Source organism: Marmota marmota, unplaced genomic scaffold (assembly GCF_001458135.2).
Source record: "Marmota marmota marmota unplaced genomic scaffold, marMar, whole genome shotgun sequence".
Taxonomy (NCBI): Eukaryota; Metazoa; Chordata; class Mammalia; order Rodentia; family Sciuridae; genus Marmota; species Marmota marmota.
The window spans coordinates 57185158-57199843 of NW_026000037.1; the positions used below are offsets into that span (position 1 = coordinate 57185158).

At 43.1% G+C, this 14686-nt stretch overlaps 1 protein-coding gene across 1 annotated transcript in view; it reads left to right on the plus strand.

The window, feature by feature from the left end:
- Myo3b (myosin IIIB) overlaps positions 1-14686 on the plus strand; it is a 425075-nt gene that overhangs the window by 266433 nt on the left and 143956 nt on the right. The window contains exons 25-27 of the mRNA XM_015478942.2: positions 860-971; positions 1921-2083; positions 4767-4847. Coding sequence (XP_015334428.2) covers positions 860-971; positions 1921-2083; positions 4767-4847 — 356 coding nt within the window. The remainder of the gene's footprint in view (positions 1-859; positions 972-1920; positions 2084-4766; positions 4848-14686) is intronic.

Sequence of the window (14686 nt, forward strand, 5' to 3'; positions counted from 1 at the left end):
GCCTCCCCAGGTCACTACCATTTGTTCATACCCTTTGGTCCAATCATAATATCCACTTCTTCATCAAACCTGCATAAAAATACACCAGAATAACTGTTTCTGAGGGTCTTTGTGTCCTTATGAAGGAAAGCTTCTTTGTCACATAAAACTTACTTTAAATAAAATTTGAATTCTTTTCTCTTGTTAATCTGTCTTCTGTTATAAGGACCTCAGCCATGAACTTAGGATGGGCTAGGAAAAGATCTTTTTCCTCCTCTTCGGTGGTGTTCTTTGATTCTACCCAGAAACCCTTTCATCTGAAAGTTTAGAAGTTCACTAAAATGATGTCATTTAAGAAAACAAGTGTGGTTTGGTGATCACATCAAGAAAACATGCCTACTTTAGTCCTCGATTAAGACATGCAGCTCTGCCCAGAATTGGTTGTGTCAGGCTATGATCATTTGCTCACCACAGATCACTTTAGAGGGGACTTTTCAAAGCAGAATCAAAATATGTACAATGGGATTTAAATTGTTTTTATAATAGGAATGCCAACATTTAAAATTCTGAATTTCACTAGGAGATCTAAATGTCAGCTTTCTTAAATGATTAAGAATCTTGATTTTGCATGCAAAACACACCAAGTATTCATTGAATGTGAATTAACAAAGCAAAATTAAAAGGAAAATCTACAACACAGAAAATGTGAAAGAGCCAAGTTAGCAAATATAAATAGTGCATCTTTCACTATCGACTTTGCTATTCTTGTGCTCAAGAAATAGTTACTTTTAAAAAAACATGGCTGGCCAGTGAGTCCAGAGCAACTCTACTAAATCAAATAATGACTAAAAATGCTTCATTTTCCTCTTTTATTCGGTAGGTATTATTACTTGGCATTCAGAGCACATCAAACGCCTCCTGCTAGTAAAGAGAGCTGTGCTGCTATCTTGGAAAAGTCCAAATTGGATCACTGGGTACTGGGGAAAACAAAGGTAGTTCTTTCTTTATTGTTCACATCATCCCTGTGTGCTGCTTTCCGGTGTGCCTGTATTTCTTGTTGCTGGTATCTCTGGCAAGAATAGCTGTGTAAGGGGTGTAGCTTAGCAGGCAAAAGCCTAACCTAAAAAGGGTCTTTGCTGCTCTTGAGCCCAGGCACCCTAGAGGCCAGAGGAGGGAAGTTGCCTCCTCTGTTCTGCATGTAATTTGAGAGTCACTTAGCATTTCTAGACTGACATCTTTGAGCTCCCTTTCAAATGTCCCCTTTTCAAGACTTTGTATTCTAGCACACGTGCAAATATACAAATCATATTAATGGCAGTGATGAGTTTCCTTTGGAGTTCTGTGCATTTTTTCATTAGACTCATGTTGTGCTATTTATTGCCTACCTTGTTTATTAGTTTCATCGTGTATAGGTTTTCATTTGGGAGAACATCACGCCCTTGCAGGATCCCAGGATTTTATGGCCCATCCTGAATTTCCCCACAAAGCCAGTTTTAGCCCAAGAGCTCATAGCAGCACCGTGCTCCTCAGCAGAAATTAGATCAGTGTGGGTCATGCAGGTTCTTCTCCCTCTGACTTCCTCCATGGGCCAATGGTCTGTCCTGTTGGTGGTACCTCCATTAGAGGCTGTGGGGAACAAGGAGAGAGAGCTCAGGCTGAGAAAGTGGAACTTCTGACTGACACAGGGCAGCCTGGTGAGCACCTGGGACCCATGATACCCCATAACATCATCATCTGTTTACATCAAGAACCAAGGCTTGACTCAGCTTGAGAAGGAGACTTGTATTTGTCCCCAAGAAGTCAGTGACATGAGCATTTGTCAAATCACTGTAAATGTTAATTAAATAATAACTTTAGCATTTACCTTAAGAATATATTAGGGTACAGTGGATTTCTGTTGGAAAGCCCATATATAATGCTAAAATTAATATATCCTTTCAGGTTTTTCTCAAATACTACCATGTCGAGCAATTAAATCTGCTACTGCGAGAAGTCATAGGCAGAGTGGTTATCCTACAGGCGTATACCAAGGGGTGGCTTGGAGCCAGGAGATACAAAAGAGTCAGAGAGAAGAGAGAGAAGGGTGCCATCACCATCCAGTCAGGTAAATGACCTGTTTTCATACAGTCTTCTGAGTACTCACCTTCTATTAGTACTGGGGCTTACCACCTGTACCAGGTGATAGGGATGTAGCCTTGAGAAAAAATGCCACAGTTCCTGAGTTTGCAGATGAGCACACAGTCATTGTGACAAGACAGAGGCAGTATGAGGGGCCCAATGGTGTCACATCCCAACCACACCCACGCGTGCCCCGTCTCTCAGAATTACTACTGCGACATACACTCAGGACCATACATTCACATCACCCCATCAGAGGCTGGCTGGCTTTGCTAGCCCACCTGGAATGTGTAGACTAAGGAAACCGACCATCAGGCTCCTTTCCCTCTGCCCGGCCCTGTGAGTGCCTCCGTACATGTGTAGGAGTCACTGTACTATCAACAGCAGCTGAGCTTCTGTGCTATGGACAAGTGGTTGTAAAAACACCAGATCTTTTTCTTTTTCCTTTAAAAAAATTTGTTCTTTTTAGATATACATAACAGTAGAATGTATTTTGACATATTATATATACATAGAGTATGATTTATTCTAATTAGGATCCCATTCTTATGGTTGTATATGTTGTGGAGTTACACTGGTTATGTAGTCATATATAAAGATAGGAAATTACGTCCAATTCATTCTATTGTCTTTCCTATTCCCATTCCCCCTCCCTCTCCTTCATTCCCCTTTGTATAATCCAATGAACTCTATTCTTCCCCTCCTGACCTTCCCTTGTTACAGATTAGCATCCACAGAGAGAATATTCGGCCTTTGGATTTTGGGGACTGGCTTATTTCACTTAGCATGATATTCTCCAGATTCATCCATTTACCAGCAAATGCCATAATTTCATTCTTCTCTATGGCTGAGTAATATTCCATTATGGATATATACCACATCTTCTTTATCCATTCATCTGTTTTAGGGCACCTAGGTTGGTTCCCTAGCTTGGCTTTTGTGAATTGAGCTGCTATAAACATTGATGTGGCTGTGTCACTGTAGGATGCTGATTTTAAGTCCTTTGGGTATAGACCAAGGAGTGGGATAGCTGGGTCAAATGGTGGTTCCATTCCAAGTTTTCTAAGGAATTTGCTGCCTTCCATAGCGGTTGCACCAATTTGCAGTCCCACCAGCAATGTATGAGTGTGGCTTTTCCCCCCACATCCTTGCTAACATTTATTGTTACTTGTATTCTTGATAATTGCCATTCTGACTAGAGTGAGATGAAATTTCACTGTTGTTTTAATTTGCATTTCTCCAATTGCTAGAGATGTTGAACATTTTTTCATATTTTTTGGACCATTTGTATTTCTTCTGTGAAGTGCCTGTTCAGTTTCTTTGCCTATTTATTGATTGTTGTTTTGTTGTTGTTGTTTTGTTTTGTTTTGGTATTAAGTTTTTTGAGTTCTTTGTATATCCTGGAGGGTAATGCTCTATCTGAGGTAAAGGCAGTAAAGATTTTTTCCTGTTCTGTAGGCTCTCTCTTCACATTGTTGATTGTTTCCTTTCCTGTGAAAAAAACTTTTTAGTGTGATACCATCCCATTTATTGATTCTTGATTTTACTTCTTACGTTTTAGGAGTCTTGTTGAGGAAATTGGTTCCTAAGCCAACATGGTGGAGAGTTGGGCCTACTTTTTCTTCCAGTAGAAGCAGGGTCTCTGGTCTAATGCCTAGGTCCTTGATCCACTTTGAGTTGAGTTTTTGTGCAGGGTGAGAGATAGGGGTTCATCTTCATTCTACTACCTATGGATTTCCAGTTTTCCCAGCACCATTTGTTGAAGAAGCTATCTTTTCTCCATTATATGTTTTTGGCGCCTTTGTCTAGTATGAGATCACTGTATGTAAGTGGGTTTGTCTCTGGGTCTTTTATTCTGTTCCATTGGTCTTCATGTCTGCTTTTGAAAGCACCAGATCTTGACCATGGTGGATGACCTCCTTCACGCTCTCAGAACCCAGGACCACCATGTACGGAAGAGTTGTGATGCTCAGGCCGAGGTGGGGTAGCAAAGAAGAGCTACTGCTGCTGCTGTTGCTGGGTGGCTTCCTGCTTCCGTCTGCATCTGAAGGACTCACCCAGCCCCTTCCTCTGTCCTGTCCTCTTCAGCTGTCTTCCTTGCCTTTCCCCTTCCATGGCCACTTCCCCTCCCTGAGCACCCTTCTTGCAGAGTGTTCCTTATTTCCCTGGACTCCCCTCTTTTATCTCTCTCTCTCTCTCTCTCTCTCTGACTTTCATGTTTATATCTTTCTCCTAAATACAAAATATTAAAAGGACCAGTCTATTTCAGTTCTTCCACCACCCCTCCAGCCCCAGTTTCCCCCCATCCTCCCCATGACCCCAAGTCCTGAAGACAGGTTTTCCCCATGGATTGGAATGCCAGGGAACCACCTCACCTGGCGTAGCTGACCCAAGTGATTCCTAAGTAGAATTCAGCATGCTGTGGAAATTCGCTGCTTAAACAAACCAAAAATAAATGCCTCCTCAGAAGCATCTTGGAAGCCAAGCTGCCAGTACACAGAGGCCCCACTTCCCCACCAGAGCTCACGTAGCTCTACTCATTTTGTTCAGTGAGAAAGCAAGAGGGAGGAGGAGAGGCATAATAGATTGGAGGGGGAAGCAGCTTATATCAATTCTCTGGCACGTTCTTAAATTAATGTCATTCCTAGCACATGGTTTTATATTTTTAGCCTGGAGAGGATATGAAGCTCGGAGCAAATTTAAGAAAATAAGCAACAGAAGGAGTGAGTCTGCTGCTCATATTCAAGCAGGTAATTCAAACATCATTTTAACAGTGTCCACCTGAAAATATTCACATGCAAATATGTGTAGAAAGGCTGGAAAGCTAATAATAGGAGCCCTGGGGTAAACCAACAGTTCCAGTAGGGGGTCCTCACATTTGTTCCGACACCCCCACCCTCATGGGTCACAGTGAGCATTTGTAGGTGCCAGGCTTGACTAAGGAGGCTCTGATAGTCCTGATTTTCTAGGGAAAGAAACTGAGGCACAGAGAGGTGAAGTTACTTGTCCACCATCTCATAGCTTATAGGTGGCATTTGAACCCAGACATACTGCCAGCTGGACAAATCTCTTTCCCTCTTGGAGTCACAAGTCCCTCATCTGTGCAACCACAACACTGGTTTAGAAGGTCTCTGATTATTTGCAAGACCTGTCTGTCTCTCAGCATTGCAGAGAAGGAATTTCACTCAGCCAACTTTCCCAGCCATCAGAGTTTCCCCAATCCAGACCTGTATATAGCTCGTGTGGTCCTCTGGGCCCCAGGGGTGAGCACATGGTGGCTCTTATGGCTCAGCTGGCCCTTGGCAGCCTGAGAACCACGTGCTCTGGTTACTGGCTCATCTGTCCCCTCCCTGGCTCTCAGGTCACTCTGCTCTTCTGCAAATGGCATGTCCACTGTGGCTGCTGGGCCAATCTCCCTTCTTCATTTGAAGCTGTATATTCCTAATTGAGGATCTGGAAGAAACAAGCTCCTATGTGTGCCAGGAGCTTCAGGAGCACAAGAAATTGGAGATGGAGTGAGAGAGTCAAGGCCAGTGAGCTCAGCAATGGGGAGCAAGATAGGGTTTCAGAAAAATGCCAAGCTGGAAGCAAATTCTTGAATAAGACAGCTGCAACCTTTCAAACAGGTCCCTACACGGAACTCAGCTCCCAGGATACTTCTGCGAACTGTCTTAGACCCCAGTGGAGGCCTGAAATCTTCATTCAGAATGAAAATATTTTGGAAGCCATTTAAATGCAAATGTGTAACTTTTTAACATCATCCAGTACAATTCTAAGCTCAAGAACCTCAAAGTCTCAGGAAGAGAACAATTCACCTTGCATCTTTTCTCTGCTTCCCCAATACACAACACACACACACACACACACACACACACAATCTTCCATCAAAAGAGGATACCAGGCTAATTTCAGATCTTATGCTTTGGCCCAAATCTCGACACATTTAAAAATATAAACTTGGAGCTTGTACATTGGTTAACACAGAGTATGTAAAGATCATAAATCCAGTTTTCCTTCTCTGAATATCATCTTGAGAGGCTCCCTGTTTTGCACTGTGTAATGCCAAATGAATGCTGCATCAAAGCAGAGACAGCTCTGCTGCATCATCATGCTCAGTGTAGCACCGGCAGGCTGGGTGCCTTGTGGAACTGGACAGGACGCATTTCTTTAAAGTGCCTCCTCCTTTTTTTTTTATTCCCCAAAGCTTTGCAAACACCCCTCTTCCTTAGCCTCAGAGCCAGTGATCCCAACTATCCAGTGATGTGGGGACACACAGTAACTAACTCTGCAGGGTCTTAGGCAGGCATGAAGGTGGCACCAATGCCACCACTTCCCTGGTGGCAGCCAAAGAGAAAGCAAAGGATGTCTCTGCCCTTCAGCCAATTCCACAACAGGACCGGTGTGCTGGTTTTGCATTCCAGAAATAGGATGGCAGCATTTGCGATTTCATAGGCAGAATATTTGACTTAAGAATGTTTTCCTCGATAAGCTTAGATTTGAAGGCATTGTTATATTTACCTGAAAAGCAAAGCAACACATTTGGACTTTGTTTGGGGTCCAGATTTCCCAAAGCATGATCTTCTCATTACAAGCCCCTCCTGTTGCCACTAGGACATTTCCAAGTGGAACAAGACCCCTGACACAGTAGTCGCCTCAATTTTGAAACCTACAGGGAAAGGCTCAGGAATACCTTAGCATAGCCACCTCTCATTATTTTCTAAGATTAATCTCTAATTGATTATTTTTTCAATAAATCATTTTATTTAGAATTTAAATTCTGTGAAATGCATTTGTTGGTATTTCTAGTTCTGGATCATATAGTCATTTTTTTAAAATGTTGTCACTAAGATACGTTATATTTTTTTAAAAGAGCAGCCCTTGAAATTTAGGAAGCATTTGGCCTACATGTTGCTGCAGAGCAGCGCATATTGAAATTTGTTTTCCTTTCATCTCCTTCCCAATAAAGCAGCCGCGTGGCTGATCCCTTCAGCTTCCTCAGAACTTCCTCTCAGAATTCCCGATCTATTACTGCACATTCACTTACCAGCAACAAGCTGCCTTTTCATGCTGTCAACCTTTTTCATCTGAAATGTAAATTAATTCTTTCTGGTATGCCTTGACAGAGATCAAAGTCGGTATTAACCTTCCCGGGCTTTCTCCCTGGGAGGACTGGGCAGCCACTGGTCGGAGCTGGTGTCCCCACCATGGGGCCCTCCTCCAGGCAGCCCTCAGAGGAGGAACCTCTGTTTCAAAGGCTCAGGGTCCTTTTGTAAGTGGCTTCTTCAGGGCTTTAAATTGGGGGTAAAACGATCCGCCTGGCTGATTCTTGAGAGATGAGCCTGCTCGGTTTAATTGTGGGCCCTTCCCTCGGATTCCCAGGCTTAGGTTAAGTGGCTCCGAGGAGGAGAGTGATCTTGGTGTGATGGAGGGAGGGACCGGGCTTCAGACTGGAAGCCTCTCCCCGAGCTCAGTGGGTCACTTCTTGCCTGTCAGTCTTTGAGGTAGGCCATATTTGCATTTTCAAAATAAACAGATGCCTTTTAAATACATGAGCTGGTGGTCTGGAGATCTCTGTGGGCCCAAACAGTTCACCAGCCAGTGATCAAATGCTGGAAGAGAAAACATGTGGATAAAACACCCCGGGTACACGAGGGCACATTTCCTATGTGTCTAACCGTGCAGGTAATGAAGGGCCTTTGTGAGCTGTGGGGAGACCAGGGGTGAGGGAGCGTGGGCTCCTATGCCAATGGGTTGTTCGCCAGTTTCCTTTGGGGGCTGGGGGAATGACTTTGAATGTCACCTTGGCAAAAGTGGTATTTTTTTTAATTATTGGTGAAGTTTGATAATACTCTCTTGTCATAGGAAAATGCATTCCTTTAAATGCCAAAAAATTAAAAGAATGTCCTTTTTAAAATTGGTAAATAGATGAGTTATTCTAAGTAAAAATTATTTTTAATGTATTTACTTCATTACTAATCTATTATTTTTTTAATTAGCTGTTACATCTCACAGAATGAATTTAACTACATTCATCCAACTAAAAAAAAGTGCATATTCCTCAGTGAATACTATCAAAACAAACTACCTACAGGGAGTTTCTAAAAGATCTATATTGTCTCATTCTTTGATTTTTTTTATACCACTGACTTTAAAATCACCCTCTAATTCAGGATTCATTTTTTTTTAAAGAGCAAAGTAGTGGGCAATGCCCTCTGAGTAGGTGACCGTGGAACCCTAAGAGCTGGGAACGGAATTTCAAAGAGTGTCTCCCAGAAGGGGCTGGCTTGTCTGTCTCCTTGCCTCCCCTCTTACACACACACACACACACACACACACACACACACACACACGGGGGCAGGAGAGCCACTGGTTTACAGCACCTTTTCATCTCCTTGCTTCTGTGGAAACTGTTCTCCTCGCTATTCTCCCATGGGCCTTTGCCTACTTCCCTTCTGGGCCCTGCCAACAATACAGCCCTCACCAGAAGATAACAATAGCACCAACATCAATGGCATTTCTCCTCTGATGCCCTCTGGGGGAATGCTTTTCTGGGTGTCAGCAGTGATACTGCAGAGGCCAAGGGGGCGCCTTGAGTCTGTGGACAGGCATTTTTAAACCGCCTGTGATTGGAACCCTGAGTGCTTTAAATGCTGCTTTGGGGAGGGAAAGCAAGCTCCACATCCAGATGGCCTGACTCTGCAAAGGTTTTTTTGTTTTGTTTTGTTTTGTTTTTGTATTTATAACTGTCTCAATGTTTAAGCTCTCTCAGGGTAGGGCTTTTTGCTAGCCTTTTCTAACTTAAAGTTAGGTTGTTTCCTTTAGCATTTTTTTTTTTTTGGTGGATTGGTAAAAACTAGGTGGGTGCAACAATTTCCTGGAACCAGATTTCTGCAGGTATCTGTAGGCGTCCCGGACAACTTCATTTTAATCTGGGCATTTCTTTCATTCATTCATTTATTCAACTGTGCTTCGTTTAAGCACACGCTCTATGCTGGGGCCATTATGGTAAACAATAGGATTTGTTTGGGGGCTTCAAATTTTCTGACTCCAATGTAGAGAACTCTAAAATATGCTCTTCCTCAAGGGACCCTATTTGAATAAATGAGAGATCTCTATTATGTCAATAGACATTGTAAAGAAGTTCATAAAATCTAAAACAATGCAAAGGGGCAAGACCCATCTTTAACATAGCCCTGGTTATGCATTGATATCACTCATGCAGGTAGAGATGATCACGGTAGATATTTTCCGTTTTGATGAAGTTGTGCATATGTGGGTTGTTGATCACAAACCAAATAGGAGGAGTGCAAGAGGGACGTTGAGAGAAAGGTCCACATGGAATAAACCAGGGGCACAAGCATGGCTCTGTCCCTTCTTTCTGTGTCTCCATTTGTTGTTCTACATCCACTCTGTTTTTTCTTTACTCCATTTCTCTTTCTTAGAAAGATTCTTGTTCAATTTTCACAAAAACTTAATTCCTCAAGCTTGAGTCCTTGTCAGAGGAAGCACAGGTGTGAGAGAAGACAAGTTCCAAATGCTTCTTGGCCACAGGGCAGGAGGCGGCCACCTCCCCTTTCCTGGCATTTCTGGCTAGAATTCTCACATTAGCAAAGAAACATCTGGAGGAAAAAATTACGTAGTACACCTGGGCTTGAGAGGAGTTGCGAATTGCAAACTAGCTCCCCTGTATTAAAACCTTTGCTTCCCCGATGACAAGGTGCCCTTCAGGCTGAGGCCAGGGGTCCTGCTCAGTCCACTGTCATGCTGTCTTTGTCTCTCCAGCTCTTAGTCAGTGAAGAACTGGGGCTGATTTCTGACAGCTGTAGGCTTAACATTTTGGAGGGGGAAATGTCTGGGGGGGGGGGGGCAAGCATCATGATTCGCTTTGGGAAAACGTGCCTGCTGTGAGCATGGTCAGGACCCACAGACAGCCACCAGAAGTGTGGCTCATAGCGAGTGGTTTACAGCAGGGAAAAGACCAGGCCTGTGGCTTCAGGGTATCTGTCAAGAAATGAGCCTTGCCAAATCTCTCTTTGGCACAAACAAAAGAATTCTTTTCATGGCTTGGTTTGGAATGCAGAAGAATGTCCTTTGCTGTGTAACAAAATTATTGCTATGTTAGGATGGCACAAGCCAGAGGACAGACAGCGTGTTTCCCGTCCACCTAGTACATACACAGAAAGCTGCAAAGTCAGTGTGGGCTGGTGGCTTCATATGCTTGTCATTGACGTGGCAGGGAAACGTGCTTACCATGAAACTCTGGTGTAGCAATTGGCATCTCCAGGATTTGAGATTAAAAGTTCAGGATGGGACGACCTGTAATCTCAGCTACCCAGGAAACTGAGGCAGGAGGATTACAAGTTGGAGGCCAACTTCAGCACCTTTTGAGACCCTGTCTCAAAATAAAAATTTTTTAAAAAGGAGGGAGAAACTGCAGGATGTAGCCCAGAGGGAGAGTGCTCTTGGGTTCAATCCTAAGTACCTATACCCAAACACAAAACAAACAAAACTTCAGAGGAAGTCAGTGGTCAAAGCCTCTTTAGTTCAGAATCTGTTCTCTCCATTATGGCCCTCAGATAGAAGGTCTTTGGGGGATAAAAAGGATGTGCCCAGATGCTACCCGCCTATTGCCATATATCCAAGTTGGCGACCTATGCTGGGTTCACAAACTCTGAACTACTTCAATAACTGAAGAAAATGGTGGAAAAAAGCACACAACACACAGAAGTACCTTTACAAAATCCAGGCACGGCTCTCGACCTTAGGGGTCCCTTGGAAAGAGAGTCACTTGAATCATTTATTCTTATATAGGGGACACACAAGGGGAAGTTCCATGGAACATTCTATCCATAAAAGGTCAGGGGTAGTATTACAAAGGAACAAGAAAGCAGCCCACTCCATTGGGTGACGCCTACTCCCAAAGCTTTGCTCCTCTGCTGAGTGGAGATGGGGATTCACCTGCTTCCCGGTCAGGAAAGCCAGTCGCCACATTTCCATCACTCAAAGCTAGGGGGCGCTCAGCTCCTATATGGCAGCTCCGGACACCCACATCCCCCACACCCCACCCCAGGGCATGGAATGGCAGCACTGCAAACTTTAAGCCATGCCTTCCATTTGTTACAGGAGAAGAATAAAACGTGTTATTACATTTTGTAGCTTATTAGTTCTCTAAGCTTCAACCACACAATAGTGAAGAAACACCTAGAGGAAAAATTAACTGTTCTGTGGCAATAAAGATCAGCCTTCTTCTCCTCAAAAAACTGTTGTGAATAGAAGTCATCGCCCCCAATATATTATCTCCCCTTATGTATCCTGTGAGTTTAAGCATGCTTTCAGAGACTTTTTCCAGTAGACCAGACTCTGCCATTGATGGTCATCTTGGACATGGACATAAGATACCAATCAAAGCTTTGGGAGGAGTTAATATTGCTATCCCACGCATGTGGAGTTTGAAGTCAAAATAATGGGCTTTCAATCCTGGCTATGCCACCATTTGCCATATAGTTTTAAGGGAAACTGCTTAACTTCTCAGCCTAAGTCTTGACAGCTGCAAAATGGGACCCACTAAGGCCTAATTCTGTGGACCGTGTGCAGACTATAGCAGATACTATATGCAAACCTTCCTGCACAGTATCTGGCACGTGATAGATATTGAGCAAATGTTCCCTCTCTGTATCTCTTTCTAAATGTGAAATACTCTTCTAAGGTTAGCATAAGAATGCTGGAACTTCAAAAAGATGAAACTATATCTCTTACTTTCATAGAAAAATGTGCCTGTCAAGTCTTAGATACAGTTACAATAAAATTTTTATGAAAAAAGGAACTGTCCAAGTCTTCACTTATGTCTTGCTTAAGTCATATCTCAAATAGTTACAATAAAATCTTTATAAAAAGATAACTCTCCAAGTTTTAACTTGTGTCTTACTTGTCAGAGGAAAATTAGAACACAATAATAACAGGGGAAGCTGGTTTTGGTTTTGCCTTTGTTTTTGCAAAGAGCTTTGTTCCATGGTTCTGAAAGCTTGATTCAATTGTGTGGATAATTTATTTTTTTTTTTTTGGAAATTCAAAACTGCTTAAAACTTAAGTGATAGATGATTGACACCATTTCCCCCCTCACTAGTTGGAGGCCCTTTTGCAACTTGTTCTGGAAGATAGCAAGTCTGTTCCTTTGCCCACAAAGCCAGAAATTCTAAATTCCAGGAACTAAATATCACCCAGAGTTGTTGCTTGCTGGTGTGGAAAGAAAGTGGCCTTTTAGATTTCTGAGATTTCTTGGTGTGCCTATCAAGTTTAACCCACAGTGACGGGTGATTGGCAGCATAACAGCTGAGCTGCAGCCATTTGGCCAAGAGTTCAAACCCCAACACGAAGAGCCATAGCAGGATCTCAGTTTGATTTGCTGTGGCCATGAAGTCTGAATGGCCAAGTACAGAGGAGGAGGCAAGGGTGACAGCTGGTAGCCATTCTCGTCAATAAAGTTGTGACGGTTGAAAGGTACAAGCAACCAGAGCCTGCTAATTTCATAGACTCTGAGCCAAGTGCTTAGTGTCAAAACCAGCTAGGGTCAATGCTGCAAATGGTTGTGAAGGGTCCCCATCCACAGCAAGACCCTCCCTTCACACCCTCTCCTGATGGGTGAGAGGCAGATTGGCCCCGCTTCCCAGGAATAGGCCCAGTTTGAAGAGAAGGAACCCTTTTTGTTATATTTTTTCAAATTCAAGTAACTTTTTAAAGGTCAGGTTTAAAGGTATGATTTACATACAATACAACTCAAATACTTTGATCAGATTGGTCCAACACTTTCCACCAGGTAACCTCCCTTCACAACTTTCCAAAAAGTTCCCTTGTGGTCCTCCTCCCATATCCTCAGCCCCTAGTGACCACTGATGGTTTTTCTGTACCTATAGTTTTGGCTTTTCCAGAGAATTCTATAAATGGAGTCATACAGTAGGTAGACTTTTAAGTCTGGCTCTTTGCATATAGCATAATGCTTTGGAGATTCATCTGGCTATACCATCATTTTTATCATTTGGGTTGTTTTTCTTTCTTGGTGATTATGAATAAAGCCAATATAAGCAATTAGAACTTTATCTTTTTAAGTAAAAGTTATAGGAAAATAAGTGACTTGCTTGGTAGGAAACCAGAACTATCTGAGCAACGACAATTCTAGAGAGTCAAGGATATAGCTCAGTAGCACAATACTTGCCTAGCATGTGTGAGGATCTGGGTTCAATTCCTAGCACCGGAAAAAATTAAAATGATCCAATAGGTAGGAGTTCTTTCTTGGTTAGTTGTTACTTTCCTACATCTTATACTTTTCCTAACATCTTATACTCTGCAATTTACAGTGAAAGCTCTTTTATACAAAGAGCTTTCCCTTGATTTGCTTGCAATAATTATCATTATAGTAACCTTGAGAAGTAGGCTAGGAATTCTACCCATTTTACATATGGTATCAGGAACCTTCCTGTAATCAAGATTTCCTAACTCTCGATCTGCTGTACTCCTCCCCATTTTCTCAACATTCTGTCAGTGCAAAACATTCTGCTAGGTGCTTTTGGGGTGGTCACAAAAACAACATTAAAATTGTTTCCCCATCAACTGGGTACAGTTTCATGTGGAACCAACTGCCATCTGTGCCCCAGGCTTGCGAGGGGTACTGTAATGGCCAATGAACAGAGCCTCAAGGAGCACAGGCTGTACGAAGCTACCTCTAATCCCATTTTGGAAGCAGGCAGGGCATAAATTACAAAAAAATAAATCCAGCTGGAGGCTGACTGAGAATACAGTGAATGGAACGACAGCCCCTAAATGTTCAGAGTGAAGGAACTTCTGCAGACAAGCAGGAAACTGATTCCTAGGGTAAGGGGAAACCTCCCTCCTTCACTTCCAAGTTGGGGAAAGCAATTATCAGGCAAGATTTTCTTTGAACTCTGTGAACGTTTAACTGGGATAATAACTGGAATTAAGTACTAGAGAATCAAAGTGGAAAATGCTCTCCTAGGCCTGAAAATTATTGCACTTGCCCTGTGTATTGGAGATAGAGGCCAGGATTTTAAATATGGTGTAGGAAGAAAAAAAAATTGTTCACGAGACCCTATTCTTCAAGAAAAGAATTTGACTTTCTCGGTGTTGCTTTTGGTGGCATTTGCCTGTCAGACCTCCCATGAGTTGGGCTCTTCATGTTCTGATAGGATGGCTGCTGACCAGCTGTCACTTCCGCCAGAAACCACCCTGGCTCCATATGAAATCTGCCAGCGGTGGTTAGAAGGGGAAGGCTGGGCTTTGGAGCCTCATCTTTATGCACTTTCTCTGCCAGGGCCATTAGGGGGGCAGGAAAGTTTACTCAGCCCAGATCACCAACTGGGAACCCTACCAAGACTCTGTCCCAGCTGAAACAGTGCTTGGGTCTTATCCTCTGGGTGGTCACCAAACACTAGGCCAGGCCAGAAGTTCTGCCTGCAGCTGTTGACCTGTGGGAACTTCAGAGCTCCAGGAACATGAGAGAATTTGGGAAAGCCTGAATTTTTGCTTCCATATATTAAGGGGAAGGAGAGGGTGGGGGAGGGGAGGGAGGGGGAGGGGG